Below are 17,104 nucleotides of genomic sequence, written 5' to 3'. Positions count from 1 at the left end.
TGAACAAAATTCGAGATAAGAGAATCAGGCCAGGCGTATAGCGATAGGCAGGTTCAGGCAACATAAATGACTTCATTTGCAGTCAACTTCATTCTTTGAACTTAAATTTTGACTAAGACAAAATTAATAAATTCAGAACTTTACTTCACACATTTTTACTTTAAGTTCATAGTACAAGAACTACCATTATTGTCTAAAAAACACTCCTCAGACAAGCTACAAGTCGATTACGATTTGTCTTTTGTATTGTAAAGAAATAATACTTATTTCTTTTTTACATTAAGAAGGAACCCTTTTACAGAAAACATTAAATGGAATTGTGCAAAAATAAATAAACTATAGAGTAGAAGTTGACTTGACTTGATAGTTAGGGAGATTTTTCTTGACTTACTTTCCAGACAACTTTCCAATAAAGTTGCCTTAATTGGAAGGCAATTTTTTGGCAGCTGGCCAATCAGATACTACAAACTTGCCTTACTTTCAAGTCCCTTATGTCGCCTGAACCTGCCCAATTTTTCGGCAACTGCCCAATCAGATTATAAAAACTTTTCTTAACTTCAACTTTCTCATGTCGCCTGAACCTGCCCAATGTCTCGCTCTCCTGGAAATTCATTAAGCCGATGCTGTTTTTAGATTTTAGATTTTTTCGAAATGATTTTGCAAGATTTTTTGTTTTGAATTCTTAAATAAATGTTCATATTTCTATCATGTGTCAAGAAAATTGTCTTCAATGAATCTATTAATTTATTTGTTTTTTGAAACCTTCCAACCGTGTGAACAGACAATTTTTAATTGAAAAACAAAAATTGTGGGCAATTTTCAGTCGATTTTCTACTAAAAAAATTTACTTATATTTGGATAAGATCAACTAACCTCAAACAGACAATTTTCACCTATTAGAAAATTAGCTTAAGGCAGATGTCTATAGTTTGAAACATAGACATTTACTTCACTAGCCTCTAACTTCAATTGGTAGTGCGAACAGTGCAAAAGACAATATTGTTAACAAAATAAAACTAATCAGGTCAGCAACAAGAGTTGTGTTTGTTTGTAGTTATTTATTACTAATTCCTTTTCATATTTGACAAGAAAATTACACAAAACCGTTAATTTTGTACCTTGCACAAAACTTGCAATCTTTAATCATATGTATAACTATTTATATGAATCGGAGTGTAATATTTATTTGCACGACATACTTATAACTCTTTGATATTTTTATATTTGTGGTTAAGAAATAAATTAGAAAATTGTATACTTTTATCTTTCACTGTGGTGTGTTTTCAATATTAAATTTGTAAAATTGTGTTTTTAATAATAAAAGACAAATCGCAATACCACAAACTATCTACAAAAGTGTGACATATTTTTAATTTATTTAAGCAGATGATTTTAATCAAAAAGATAAAGGTTTATATTTTTGATTTTTTTTTTCTTTTGAAAAATTGATGCTTTATCATCAGTGCTCTCGTTTTTTGTTTGATGTTATGGAGATTTATTTATATTAATATTCAAACATCATCATAAAGTATTATTCATGTTTACATAGTTCTTAAAGCAGTATAAAAAAATGCTTTGTTTATTTTAAAAGAGTTTTATTGGATTCATAAAAGTCTTACACATTTATGGACTCTTTGATATGAGAATAGGTACTTCGTAAAAGCTTAATTTGCATTGAACTTGGATTAACTATAAACTATTTTGATAATAATAAATTTAAAATAAAAGTTTCCCAAGAGCATGCAAAAACTATCTTAGCGTGCTCGAGAGTCTCAACTTAGGTTTCACCTCTGGTTTAGAATTTGAGAAGAATTTTAAAAAAGTAATTAGGGAAGTAACTCGGCTACATCGCAGGCTTTGTTGGAGGTAATTTTTAATGCGAATGGCAACAAAAAGGTATCATGGCTTCAGCCGAACAAATATATTTGTCCCAAAATATTTAGTTCGTGAAAAGTCGCATCTCTTGTCTTGAACTTCCAAAAAAAGCCGTAGGTATTACCTACTTATTTATCTAGTTATGCTTGATTTTATGACAAAAAACTATTTTTCGAGGTTATCAATGATTAAAATACGTTACTTACAGCTCACTTCTATTAACGAGTTTGATCTACTCTTTTTCTCCACCTTGCACTTGAATATTTTTAAGTTTACTTATAAATATTCAGTTTTTGAATGGAAATCTTACCCAATATTCCCAAATTTAAAACAAAACAAAAACAGGGGCCCTTGGCATGACCCCAAGGAATCAACTTACTTACTTAGGTTTGCGCTACGGTCGCAGACGAAACTGGGCCTGATGTCCATTCGCTTTACATAACCCAGAATCTAAGTCGTTGGACTCTTATTCTTTTGACTAGATCAGTATTGCCGTACAGTAAGTCGTTGTGTCATAGCCTCCACTCTCCATCTATGCAGACGGGACAAAAAATCACCAGAAGAATTTTTGTCTCGAGTCGTTCTGATCTTGCCTTGACAAAGTCCAGGCTTCAGGGCCATAAATAAGAACCAGGATGATCAGTGAACTTAGTTGTTTGAGGGAGGACTGTACTACTTAATATCCGCCTAAGTCTAATGAAGCAGCGATTTGCAAGAGTTATTGTACGTTTGATTTCAGCGCTAGTGTCGTTGTCTAAATTTATAGAGGTGCCTATGTAGACAAAATTCTCAACTCCCTAAAAGTTATAACTGTCCATGGCAACATGTCCTTTCTTAATAAAAAAGACGACTAAACCCATCTTCTCTGCTTCCATCGCAATGTTCAAAAACACGCCACTAACGCTTTGATCGGTTAGGTTTTGTACAATTCTTTTTAGAACGACGTTGAAGAAGTTGCATGTATTGTCAGTGCATAATCTTGTCTAAAATCTTTTTTGAAATCAAAAGCATCGGTAGCTTTCTTCAACAGCAAACTTCAGATCCAAATTAGCTTTCTTAACTTCGTCGAGGTCGGGTAGGCGGAATGTTGAAGTTAAACGGAATGGAATGGCATTCGATTCGTCGATTTATATTAATAGACTGCGGTTTTACTACGTATTCCCTTTATTGTCTTTACAGACTTTGGTTCTCGGCTGGTACCCATTAGATGTTATTTTTCCTTTTGATAAAATTAACGAACCTCATTCCCGTTTTGTTATCCTACTATCTCTTTCTGAGAAGCCTGTTCCTCTATCCCTTTTTGTTCTTAAAGCTACCGTGGACATGGTCATTCTTGAAGCTTTGTTTTGTTTGCCTACACTCGTGCCCATGTGAAACCTAGCACTTCAGATGCGGCTTTTCTTATAGCTGTTAAGCTATGTTGCCACTGCTGTCTAATGCTTTATGCACTCGGCAGCACGTGATTTCTTAAGAGGTTGTTAGAGACTCTATCGAAAAAGGACATGACAATCTCTTGAGTACTAACAACAATAATTTTCTAATTGATTAACAATATTATATTGTCATATGACACTCAAAAAGTACTGTTCAAAAATCATACATAACTTCATCAAAACGAACCAACTCGTAGAAGTTGTGGGAATAAAATAATGTTTAAATAATTTTTATTTTTTTTTATTTTTAAACAATTTACTTTATAGTTTTATGAGTAAAAAATGTTAACAATAATTTCATAAAATACCTACTACCTAATGTCAAAAATATTAATAAATTTATTATTCTATTTATAAAAATAAAAGCCTTTAAAAGGTAAATACAAAATTAAATAGCTTCATTTATGTAACATTTTTTTTAAAGAAAAAAGTAGGAAAACATTAAGTGAAAAATATAACTATATACTTATTTATTATTATTTTTGTACGTACTTTAACTAGTACTACATCGTAGTTTAATTAATCTCATTGAGTGTTTACTTATTATTGTTCTTTTTAATATTTAAAGTCTTTTTCAACAAAACTAATTGTACACAAAACCACACAATTTCCTTTTAGAACCTGAATAAACTCTTATAAACCCAAATAAAATTGTATAAAATGATGAGAACATTAGTAAAAAAAAAAGTCAACCACAATAAGACTTAACAGTATTACAAAAAATTAAACCTTGAACAAATTTAAATTACAAAATAATTTTGAGCTTGACAACTTTATGGTGTAATGTAAGGCTAGAGTGGCCTAACAACTCTAATGGTTTTTTTCAAGTTTTATCTAACTTTTGAACGGAATCCTTTGGACATTAGGGGTGCCACTTCAGATGGATCACGTCCTCGAGTCTCTGGCAAGTAGAAGCGCGTTAGTAAGCATAAAAGCATGCATGCAATGGAGAACGGAATGAATACGAATGCTCCCCAAAGATTTTGTAAACTAAGAAATGTCATTCCGACGATAAAATTACATGACCATGATGATAGAGATCCCATTGCCATGCCAATTGGCCGTGGAGCAACTTCGAAGATTTCTGAAAAAAGAAACAGAACATACATAGAGAATATACTTTTTAAGCGTTCTTACACATTAAATTGTTTGTACCGCTTAAATTACTTCATTTAGTTAGTTCATGTTATCACAGAGGCTATATTTTTTGCTAGTATTAAGGTTAAACGTAAATAGAAATTGAACTACCACCATCTAATTAATTTTTACAGAGCAATAGACCTTATATGGACTTAAAGTATCTTTGTTTTAAACATTAAAAAAACAAAAAAGAAATATTGACAGTAAATAAGCTCGAAAGTTTTAATCCAACGTATTTTACAAAAATACCACTGTCAACAAAATATACAATAACAAAAATACAAAAGTAAGAGCATCTTTTGTTTATGAATTAATTAACTCAATTGGACACTTAAAGAAACGATGCCGATGCCAACTCGATGAGGCAAACGTCTTTCAATTAAAACATCACAATTGTATATTGAACAACTTGTAAACAGAAAGAAACTTAAAGATTGGAAAAGGTTGAAGAGCTAATTGAATAACACAATCAATTCAATTAAGCTAGTTAATTGAATTGCACTGCTTGTAAATTCTTTCAATTGGAGAAGAGAAGAAAGAAGCAACAACCAACTTAAAGTATAGGTATGTAGGAAAATCATAACTCACCTGATCCGATAAAAAAGGGAATTGGACCAACACCGATTTGGTAGAAGAAAATGTAGCAAAAAATACAAACAATGCCTGCAATTGCAAACCAACTGAAAAATTCCTGTACAAATGATAAAAATTTGAATTAAATAATTTTGAAAATTTTGTCAAAAGTGTGTTTTTTTCCGAAATAATTTCTTACGATAAAATGACGAATGAATGCAAAAGCTAAAAGGAAAACGGCACATGCAAAGCATGAAAATTGCATTAATGGACGGCGATTGACATTGGCCATTAGATAAGGACTCAAAAACGATGTCATAAGATTCAAGCAGCCAGCTCCAAGATTCGCCCATTCAGCATTTGTTTCCGAAAGGCCAGCTTTTTGAAATATCGAAACGGAATAATAGAAAATCTAAAAAAAAAACAAGTCATTTAATAATGAAAATGAAATCGATAAAGATATTATAAATATATTACCGCATTTATACCAGATAACTGTTGGCCACCTTGAAAGGCACAAACTATAATTAAAGGCAACGAGAGACTTGGATCACGTAAAACTGCCAAAAACGAGCTAGTCTGCATTGTAGCACTGGCCTCGACTTCCATATCTTCCAATTCCTTTTGAATCTGTGTCATATGATTTGCTCCTCTCAGGCGACGCAATTCTATTTTAGCAGCATCACGATCTTGTTTAACAACATACAACCATTTCGGACTCTCGGGGAAGTAGTAGGATGGCAAGTAGCATGCAATAACAAGGACGATGTAGAAACTCAAACCATAGTGCCATAGATCGGGTGTTCCGAAAATATCACGCAAATTGAACACTTGGCCAACTACAACACCACCAGTAACTCCAACCGAACAAAATACACCCAAAGTACCTCGAAGTGCCAATGGAGCACATTCTGTAAGATACATTGGCAAGGAAGCTGTTGTCAAACCAGATGCTAGGCCGACTAAAAACCTGCCAACTAGAAGCATTTCAACCGAACTAGCCACACGACAAAGCATGAAAAGTATTGCACCCAGAGCGAAGAGTAATCCACTGATCATGAAGCATCCTTTTCTGAAATTTCAGTATTTATTTTTTAATATACAAATTTCAAAAACTGTGTCATTTTGAGATTTGAAGCATGACAAATGAGTGACATGAGTTCATCGCAATGAAATCTAAACTCCTTCCTCAATGCACCAAATGCTACGTGCAAAACTTATTATGTATTCAAAAGTTGATGTTGTACAATGTTTTTTTTCTGTTTAAGTGCGGTCAACTAATGCAATCATAACAACACAGTCTAGCACACAACGAGTGTAGAATGAATAATAATTATAATACCAACAGTATTTTAATTTTGTTGTTGATATTGATAATTAAATATTTAAATAATATACAGTCTCTATATACAAAATTGTTTATACTACAGTTGTTTATTACAACTAGGCGGTATCTATTTCATTGTCTTTAACATTTGTTTTCTTTAATATTTATTAATATACTGAGGTAATACTTTATCGATATTGATACCTAAAACGGAAGTGAACACATTTCTACCATATCTATGTCAAAAATACAAACATGGGTAGGTAAGTAAAAGAAAAAATAAACAATTTTTTACAAGCCAAGTTCTTTATCAATTTTATACTTTAAATAGTGCTTTCCGATAAGTGGGTATGTACGAAGGAAATAAATGATTACAATTTTAAGCATTAAGTGAACACTGAAGCATTACTATCGAATAACTTCAAACACATAATCCAATGATAAATACATGAACGATATAAGTTGAAAGTTAAAAAGGAGATGTGGGATAGTATACAGGGTGGTTCATAAGCAAAGTTAATTTATGCCTTTACAAAAACATTGCAGGTTTAACTTAAGATGTGTATCAAACCCGTTTTGTTTTATTTATCAATCGAATTAATCGTCAACAAAGCTCTCAAAATATAAACCATAATTTTGAAGAGGTTCACTTATAAAAACATATGCGCCTGCTATAACATTGAATTTACCGCTAGTCTTATCTCAAAACAATCTCTAATCTCTAGCGATAATCTACTTGGAGTACTTGAGTATTTTGAATTCTTTACTATCATGATAATATAATTTAGTTTACAAATTGATACACTTAAAATAATTTAATGCATTTGTGATTATTATTAGAAAGAAAATAACAGATGGTCATGTTTATCATTGATTGTAAATTTATAAATGTAATTTAGTTTAAGGCGCCAGTTTTAGATACCAGTAGTTTGCAATCGTTTAAAAAATGCATTTAAATTGCAGTTTTTTTATATCGTGAGGGAAATCCTATGGTTGCAAAATCGGATCATGTAATCAAGTATATTAAAGAATGATGCACTTTGATTGCGTGTATGGCGTAGATAATGAGATAATTATTTAGGATTACTACCATACAAAAGTGTATTCAAAACGACTAAATAAAAGTTTACTGCTAGGTTTTAAAAGCACGTATGCCTTAAGTTAGAGTTTTTCAGTAAGAGGCCTTTTTTTAATAATCCTCCATTTGACCAACTGTCTCTCTTGAACTTTCATATTTTAACATTTGACAAATAATAAATGTGTCGATATTCGCACCATTATATAAAATTCTAACGTCCTATAGGTTTTTTTTCACTCTTGGTTGAAGATTTACGTTCGAAAAGGTCATTTCTCCGATTTTGAGGTGGAAATGATAACCACATCAGAAATTGGAAAAACGTCTTGGACACACATTTTTATAGTCAGAACAAGTTTTCTGATATTCTTATGATTTTATTATAATATATAAAATTTTCATGTCACAGTGTTAGTTGCCATACTCCTCCGAAACGGCTTAAACAATTTCAATGAAATTTTTAATAAACATTCCGACATTCAGTAGGTCTGAGAATAGGTTTTTATCTATTTTTTATATTCCTAAGTGCTATTGTTTAATTGCATCAACATCCTACACGGTGCAACGATCTTAGTATCAGTGACGCTATGTACAATGAAGTATTGATTGCTGTTGAGGAGCTTTGAGTTATTATTGCCGAATTACTATTCAGTCACATCATGCTCGCAGTTTCGGCAAAGATAGGTAGATTTTTTTTTGGAGGCACCATGTGGAACTGAAGAAACGTTCATTATTTCGCTAATTCTTGCTAAAATACGATCAAATAATGTTATCGCATTTTCTGGCATTCCTTCAACTTTATAAGATGAAGGCAGAACAGCTAATTCTGTATTTAAACTGCCACTAAATATTCAAAATAACCAAGATGCTGTGAAAAATGTTATCAAAGCCATTATTCTAAATGGCAAATCCTGAAGTGAAAATATTTTACAACGCGAATCCCTATTATACCCTCAGATGTGACAATTCAAGGCAAACGCCTTCAATTTCCAATTAAATTGGCATTTGCAAAGACTCAAAGCCAAACGATGTCTGCCTGCGGCTTAGATTTGAGAACTTCATGTTTTTCACACGGACAACTATATTGGCGAAAGATGTGATCACAAAAAATATTGTACACTCGGTTGCAATAAGGAATTAATATTGTTTTTTTTTGTAGTACATACTGTACTATAAGCGATGTGTTAATAATTTTAAAGAATGAAAAAATTGTTTAATAATTTGTTGTTTTAATATTGTCACTGTTTATAATGCTCTATACCTCTCAAACTTATATACCACATCCTTACACACTTACAATAAGTTTTTTTATTTCTATCAAAATATTATCTAGAAATTATTTATATGACAACACAACGTTTGGTGGGTCAGCTAGTATTATAGTGAAAAAGTTATTATGGTTTTAAGTCTAGCTGGCAGAAGGTTGCACGTACATCTTCTTCGAAAATTTATATGAAGATTTTTTCTGATTTGTTGGTGTATCACTCATTTGGTTCTAAAGTTCCTCCTGACCAAGGCTGAAAGAAAAGCCTGCCAGACGATTAATTTTTATATATTGATGCGTATATCTACACCTTTATATAAAGGAATTTTCGTTTTCACTTCACTTCCAAAATTTGCTGCCACCTCTAAGTTTATTACCTTGTATACTTATGTACAGTTTAAAAAATGATAATTATAATTTAGCTAATGTAGGTCATAGTGTTTTTGATTAATGAGGAGCATTTTTATGTCGAATACAAGAACCTCTAGACCTGTAAGTTTTGAAGTGTCATACATTTTAATATCAGAACTTTAATTCACTAAGTTCTACTTTTAGGCCCTCCTTCACAAACTACCAAAAACATTATTGCCTGCAAAACACTCCTCAGACAAGCAACAAGTTCATCACGATTGGTATTGTACAGAAATATTGCTTATTTCTTTTCCAATCTTTATAAGAACCCTTTTTAAAAACATTAAATGGAATTGTACAGAAAAAAATAAATCATAAAGTAATAAAGTTTAGCTTTCAATTCAATGAAAAAACATTTAAAGTAGACTTTACTTGATAGTTAGAGAGATTTTTCTTGATTAACTTTCCAATCAAGTAACCTCAATAAGAATGTAATTTTTTGGCAGTTGAGCTAGGCAACCAGATACTTTATGTCGTCTGAGCCTGCCCAATGTCTTCAGCTAAGTTTTATGTTGTAATAGTGAATTTTAATGTTATAATTGACTACTTTGAGTTCATCTTTCAATAATATCCAACAAAATATAATTTTTTTTTCGACTTGAATTAAATAAAGTAATTTTTGCAAGAATTTCATTTAATTATCTTTTTTTTCTAATAGTGTCCTGGAAAAAGTTAAAGTTATGCGAACAATTGTCAATTATAACTTTTCTTTTCTTATGTTGCTAATGGGTCGATTTATTGTTACTTTTCTATGTAAAAACTGAAATAACAATGCAATGAATTGATAACTTAACCTGTTTGGCGTTCTTGTCAAGGGTTATACTTCTAAAAATATGATTTTATATACCCCCGTACTTTTATAAACATTTAATTAACTGAAATTTTAAGCTCATGGTTTAAAGTCTTCAATTTTGAAGGCAGACCTAAAAAAAACTTAACAAAGATAGTAAAAAAGATTTGTACCTATTTGTTTATGCTTGTATTTATTCAACTTAACTAGATTTTCTAATCTAAAGTCAATACATCTTAAAGTTGCTACTCATCAAAGACTGTTTGTCTTTAAAACCACTTGCAACTATAACTTATATAATAATAATATTATCTTTAATAAATATATAAAGATAACATTTTTATTAACAATTTTTTTGAATTTTTAAACATAACTGGATGCTTTTGTAAATTAAATTACCCTCGGAATTTTACACATAGACGTTATTTGGAAACATATAATCTTTTGCTCTGTTTCTCATAAGCCAGAGAGAAACTTCCCTGTAACTCCCTCAATAACCGTTATCGAAAAAATCTATGGTGGCCTAATTTCGATACTATTCACGTTTCTAGTTTTCGGTTACGGGAACATTTTATTTAGGATAGCCGCAAGAATCAAACAACTCATTCAGAATATTCAAATTACTAAGACAAATAATTAAGAGTTCAATTTCTTCTTAATCTTAATTCTAAGATTGTTTAAAGTAATCTAAAAGTACACACAATTCTGAAGAAATACTAACAAGATCGACATGAATATTCAAACAAATAAAAAAATACATTTTGTATCAATCCTTGAACTTTGTTTTAATACAAAATCAACAATTGTTTCAAAGTTTCAACAAGTACGTATGCACCGGTTTTCTATTTTACGTTTTTTTTTTTGCAAAATTCATCAAAACAATTATTTTGTTTGTTTTGTGCAAAAAAGAAAAATTAATAATATTTATTAATCAATATTTAAAATCTCACTGACGTATCAATTTCCTAAAGAAACATCTAAGCTCTTCTTATCTATTTCTACAAACGTATGTAGGCATAAACTAAAGGTTAGGTACTTTAATGATGTTACGTATTTAACTTTTCATGTAAGCCTTGTAAATTTCCATGATCTGATCTTTAATTTGAATTCAATTTAAAAAAAAACTATTCCAATGTGTGATAAGAAAAATGAGATTTTAGATGTGAGTTTAATTGAGAGGCGAGAGAATAAATTTAATTCAAAATTCACCTTCCAAATTTATCAGCAGCCCCTGCACCTCCCAACGACCCAATCGCTCCACCAACTAGAAAAATGGAAACAATTGCCGACCAAAGAATAGACAACCCTCCAGATGTGATATGGTAATCATAACGCTCTATCAGTGTTTCATTACACCATGCTCGCATGTACTACATGTAAACAAAATAAAATACAAATTATTGTTATAGTTTTTTTTGTTGTTGTTGTTATTTAGAAGCCGAAGATTCTTACCGAAGCTGGACTATTGATACACCCAATACAATATCCAACTGGAACTGCGGAGCCAATAGTTGTCGCATAGCCAACTAGAGTTAACAACTTTCCCCATGGTTCCTTCTGTAAGACCAAGAAATCTATATTATATCTATATATCGATCTTCTCCCAAAATCAAATTTAAAATGTTTTGATGAGATAAGGGTTATCCATGTGTTTTAAGGAACTATTTCAAGGTCAGTCAATTAAACTCATGTCCAACAGATAAGAAGTTAACAATTTAATTGTTCTATCTTATCAACTATGTTGATGACTATTTTGTTTGGGATGTCCCCAATTAAACTCACGTTAGTCTGCGCATTGGTGCTTGACCTGTTATCAGCTTTGTTCGAATTGTAGAGACTTTGGGATTCATTTCGGTCTTCCATTATTCCACAAGCACCTCACTCACTATACGCAATGCCAGCCAGTTCTTAAGCAATATACAATATTCTGGTGTCGTTGTCGCCGCAGTCGTCGTCGTCGTAACACAATTATAGGAATACAATTAGTTGAAAAAGGGTTATGTCGACTTTTTAGTGAATGGACAAAATAAATACAACTTTTTGTGGATTGTGGTGGTATCTTAGCGAGAACAAAAGATTAGGTCATTAAATCTTTGTTAACTTAGTTTTTTTTTCAATTTATTCTTTCCCTAATAAACTATATTTACAAAAGTAATTAAAAACAAAGAATACCGCTCGAAAAATAAATAAAACGAAAAGAAAATGTTAATAACCGTCTTGCCACTGGTGTGGAAAGCAAAGAGCGGATGACATTAAACGTCTACGAATACGACTAGACGAAAACCTAGACGTCGCGTCGTGCGATTAAACAGCTGTGCGAGCTTCCCCAGCTAGTGGAGAGTTCATTTGTGGGGGAAATTTTAAGAAAACGTCAAATAATTTTGGAGGGGTTGCTAAATTATGGTTGAAATGACAAACAGTGATGCCAAGATATCTTTATACCAAAAACAGGGTGGTAACAAGCATTCCTGAAAAAAAATAATTTTATTCAACTTAAATTTTGAGATGTATAAGTCAAGTGTTAAAAATTTGCCTTGCATAAAATAAAATTGTAGTTTGTTTGTTGATGAGAATTGAAGTCTGTTTTATATTTATTATTTTTAACATTCATATTGAGATTAATTGAAACTAGCAAATCTTAAGCAACATTTACACGATCCCTAATTAAAAATCAAAATTTTCTCTGTCAACACTAAGTAAACGTTCACAGTTGAATATTACACGAATTACATCCATCGGTCAATGTTGTCTCAAGAAGCAGTTGTGAGTCAACTTGACATTTAGTTATCTCTGTCACTGCGTTGACTGGCAAAACCTTGATGATAAACGATTTGACAAAATGAAATGTATGTTAGCTTTGTATATATGTACATATATGTGACGACTGATTTTGTTTACATTTGAGCAATTCATTTTATTAATTTATTTCAATATTTTTATATTTTCAGTCACTTAATTTTCGTACAGGCAGCGCCCCCATGGTCCGCCATCCGTAATAAAATTTTCTGTTTCAAATAGTCCTATTCAAATATATAAACATACAAAGATGTTAGTCAATGCTATTTTTGTTTTTAATGTTAGGTTTGGAACAAATATTTTCTTTGGTACAAATTTAATTTTACGTTTAAATGAGTACACATCTTATGGAAATTAAAAAAAAAATAGCTGCCTCTAATTTCGTACTTCCAGTTTGTGTATCTAATACCTACGTGCTCCACCAGAGCAGTGGTCTACTGCGTCGTTCCTCTAGATTGTAAGCCATCTAAGTTGTGAGGTATGGACATTTCAATGCCAAATCTGAAAATTCCAAGGGAGATCTATTAATTTAAAGAGAGGTCTAGAATTTTTAAAGAGGAGGTCTTGAAATTCGAAGGGAGGTTTTAACCTTACAAGGGAGGTCTAAAAATATGAGGGGTGGTCTATATTTTCACGGGAGGTCTTGAAATATAAAGCATTGAAAAATGCTCCAATGATTTGGTTGTATTTTCTGAATGTAACAAACAGACAAAGATCCCTTTTTCCTCTAGCATTTATTTTGATCAGATATCTTGAAACCCAGGACTGAAATACCATTCGACAAGTAGTGACTAATGAAAATCCAATAGAGGACCTAATAAGAGCAGCTAAGGATACATATCTATCTCCATAAACACTATTAACAATATTCAATACCCAAAACGTTAAAAACGCCGATTTGTTAGTATCCTCAAGGTCACATTAAGTCTCAGCAAGCAACTCAACCGTCTTACTTTACATCTGTGCATCTTGTTGACGGAATCTATAGGATGAGGCTTAAATTTTATTGATATCTAGTTAATGTTTGAGAAGTTGTGTTCCTTAATATTTTATAACAAACCAATTGTCATTTCTAGCACTAATTTTCAAGAAAGGTAACAAGGCGGATATAACAAACTGCAGGCCCATTGCAAAGCTTTCTTGCATTCCTAAATTTTTTGAACAAGTTATTGATACAACTTTATTATTATGATACAACTTTAAATAAAATTAAAATTTATGTTTTTGTTTCATATATACCTCCTAATTCTGAATTTATTGTTTATAATGCACATGTTAATAATATAAAAAATATTGTTTCTAAATTTGATGATTATTGCTTTGCTGTAGTATTAGGAGATTTTAACCTTTGTAGTATTAAATGGCTTTATTCTCAAGATGATAAATGTTTATTTCCGATTCATGTTTTAAAAGATTTTGAAGCTGTTGTAACTGATACTTTTTGTGCTTTAAATTTATCCCAAGTTAACAATGTTGTAAATGATATAGGTAGAATTTTTGATTTAGTTTATATTCATAATGAGTTTGATGTTTTAATTATTGAAGATGAGAATCCATTATTAAGTAATAGTGTTCATCATAAAGCCTTAAATATAGTATTTAATTTATCAGTTTTTCGATCTTTATCTGATTCACTATCTTTTAATGGAGTTAAATTAGACTTTAATAAGGCCGATTACAATTGCATTAATAATTATATTCAAAGTTTAGATTGGAATTCTCTTTTGCCTCAATATGAATTGTCTTTGTGCTTTTCTACTTTCATAAATATAGTCCATGATTTGTTTGATAAGTTTATACCTAAGAAGGCTTTGAGACTGGGATCGAATAAACCAGTTTGGTTTTCAAAAGGCTTAATACGCTTAAAAAATGCATTACTTAAGGCTCAAAAAAGAAGCAAAATCAATTCAAATTTTCGAGACAATTATTGTCGTCTGCTTAAGGAATATAATTATTTAAAGAAGTTTTCATATAATAAGTATTTATGGTCCATTGAATCGAAGATCAAAAATGATTCTAAATCGTTTTGGCATTTTTATAATGTAAAAAGGAAATCGGTGGGGATTCCCTCAAATATGAATTACATGGGTAACGTAAGCAGTGATATATCTGAAATCTGTCACATGTTTGCAACTTTTTTTCAATCGAATTTTGTGGCTGAAGCCTCTAATCATGATGTTTTGCCAACTTATTCGCAAATAATTGATATGGGTTCTATGTTCATATCTGAGAAAGATGTATATGCTGAACTTTCTAGCTTAGATTGTCGTTTAAGCATGGGACCCGACAATATACCTGCAAAGTTTTTGAAAGAGTGCGCATGTAATTTGTCGAAGCCCTTGTGTTACATATTCAACCTATCTCTTCGAAGTGGTGAGTTTTTGGATACATGGAAATTTTCCTATATTACTCCCATATATAAATCTGGCTCTAAGCAATCTGTGGAAAATTATAGACCCATTGCAAAGTTGCAACTGATTCCAAAGATTTTTGAATCGATTGTGAAGAAGAAAATCTATGAAGTAGTGAAAAATCATATATCGGTTTACCAACATGGTTTTGTTCACGGGCGATCTACTGCAACTAATTTGACTATTTTTGTAAACTTTTGCTTGAATAACATGGAAAACAAACGTCAAACCGATGTAGTTTTCACAGATTTTTCAAAAGCATTTGATAGGGTAAGCCATAAAATTTTATTAAAAAAACTTTCCTTCTTGGGATTTCACTCAGCACTCCTTAAATGGTTCAGTAATTACTTATGCAATCGCTCACAGTTGGTAAAAATTGGATCTAAATTATCTTTTAAAATTCATAATTATTCTGGTGTGCCTCAGGGCAGTCACCTTGGACCCTTGTTATTTCTACTCTTTATTAATGATCTTCCTGTAGTGATTAATTGTTCACAATCTCTGATGTTTGCAGATGATGTAAAAATTTTCAAGTCAATCAAGTCAGTTGCTGATTGTTTGGATTTACAAAGAGATATTGATAAATTGAACGAATGGTGTACTATTAACTCCTTGTGCTTAAATACAAATAAATGTGCACTTATGTCTTTTTCAAGGTCCGTCGTGCCTATAATGTTTGAATATAATATTGCTAACGTTTCATTGCAAAGGGTTGTAAGCCAAAAGGATTTAGGGGTCATTTTTGATCCACACTTATCTTTCAATGTTCATATTGATTATGTTATATCGAGAGCTAACGCTATGTCTGGATTTGTGTTCAGGAATTCTCAAGAATTTCGAGATCCTTACACACTGAAATCCTTATACGTAGCTTTAGTTCGTCCTATTTTGGAATATTGTAGTATTGTATGGTCTCCTCTTTTTAAAAAAGATTTTATACGTATCGAAAAAATTCAAAAACGATTCTCTAAATATGCGATTCGAAAACTGAACTGGTCTAATTCAATGCCATCTTATAATAGTAGGTGCTTACTAATTGGTTTAAAACCTTTATCTTGTAGAAGAACTTATTATTCGGTAATATTCGCAAGAGATGTAATCACGGGACATATTGACTGTCCCCCTCTTTTGGCCTTGTTCGGTATATATGCTCCTTCTAGATTCTTAAGACCAAGAAGTAATGATTTTTTGCATATTCCTCGGCATGTTACAAATTATGGTCAAAATGAACCAGTTACTAATGCTTGCATAAATTTCAACAAGTATGCAAATGTTTTCGATCTTAATCAAAATAGAAATAGTTTTAAAGCTATTATTATGGAAAGCATTGTCTAAAGTTATGTATGTCAATCTTTTTTCTTGTTTGTATAAATTTTTATCTTGTATATATATATATTATATTTTATTATTTTTAAGAAATATTGTACTTAGTCTAAGAGAGTCATAATACTTATAGACGTTAGTAAATAAATAAATAAATAAATATTTCTGAAAGTGTAGCATTCTTTCGTAAAAAATATCATTTGCGAACAGCAACATGGTTTTGTGAAAAAAAGATCAACCGTTACCAATCTCCTCACATTCTCAAACATATGTTCAAACGCTTTAGAACAAGGTTATGAAGTTGACTGTGTATACACTGACTTTCCTAAAGCTTTTGGTCAACTTAGCCACGGAATTATTTTATTTAAACTTAAGGCTCTTGGTTTTCCACCATATTTCTTAGCTTGGATTAAATCATACCTTGAAAACAGATCCTATGTATTTAGAAATTGTCATTCTGGACCTTTTGTTGCTCAATCTGGTGTTCCCCAGGGAAGCCATCTTGGCTCTTTTCTGTTTATCCTGTCTATTTACGATTATGTCTAGGCCCAAGTGAACTTCTCATTTTTGATGACAATATGAAGACTTTTAAAATAATAAAATCCACCCATGATCGTATTCTTTTTCAAGCCGACATTGATAGTTTCACATTTTGGTGTGGGAAAAATAGCCTTTTACTCAACCCT

General features: G+C 31.3%; 1 protein-coding gene across 1 annotated transcript; it reads right to left on the bottom strand.

The window, feature by feature from the left end:
* Positions 1–3,533: 3,533 nt before the first annotated feature.
* Positions 3,534–12,166, bottom strand: LOC129951377 (solute carrier family 2, facilitated glucose transporter member 1-like). The gene is made up of 7 exons (XM_056063499.1): positions 11,671–12,166; positions 11,341–11,445; positions 11,098–11,258; positions 5,499–6,093; positions 5,221–5,433; positions 5,037–5,139; positions 3,534–4,392 (listed from the first exon to the last, which is right to left on the bottom strand). Exons 1-7 carry the CDS (start codon positions 11,749–11,751, stop codon positions 4,139–4,141), a joined length of 1,512 nt encoding a protein of 503 aa, XP_055919474.1. The 5' UTR covers positions 11,752–12,166; the 3' UTR covers positions 3,534–4,138.
* Positions 12,167–17,104: the final 4,938 nt, after the last annotated feature.

The sequence above is a fragment of the Eupeodes corollae genome, chromosome 3, assembly GCF_945859685.1.
Source record: "Eupeodes corollae chromosome 3, idEupCoro1.1, whole genome shotgun sequence".
NCBI classification, from domain to species: Eukaryota; Metazoa; Arthropoda; class Insecta; order Diptera; family Syrphidae; genus Eupeodes; species Eupeodes corollae.
This window is presented reverse-complemented; position numbering and strand designations above follow the sequence as displayed.

What these genes read in the sequence shown, in the direction of transcription:
- LOC129951377 (XM_056063499.1), bottom strand. Translation starts at nt 11,751, where the DNA reads ATGGAAGACCGAAATGAATCCCAAAGTCTCTACAATTCGAACAAAGCT. An exon ending in GTATCAATAGTCCAGCTTCG is followed by an intron (nt 11,259 to 11,340) that starts GTAAGAATCTTC and finishes GTTTACATGTAG; the next exon opens with TACATGCGAGCATGGTGTAA. An exon ending in AGTTATCTGGTATAAATGCG is followed by an intron (nt 5,434 to 5,498) that starts GTAATATATTTA and finishes TTTTTTTTTTAG; the next exon opens with ATTTTCTATTATTCCGTTTC.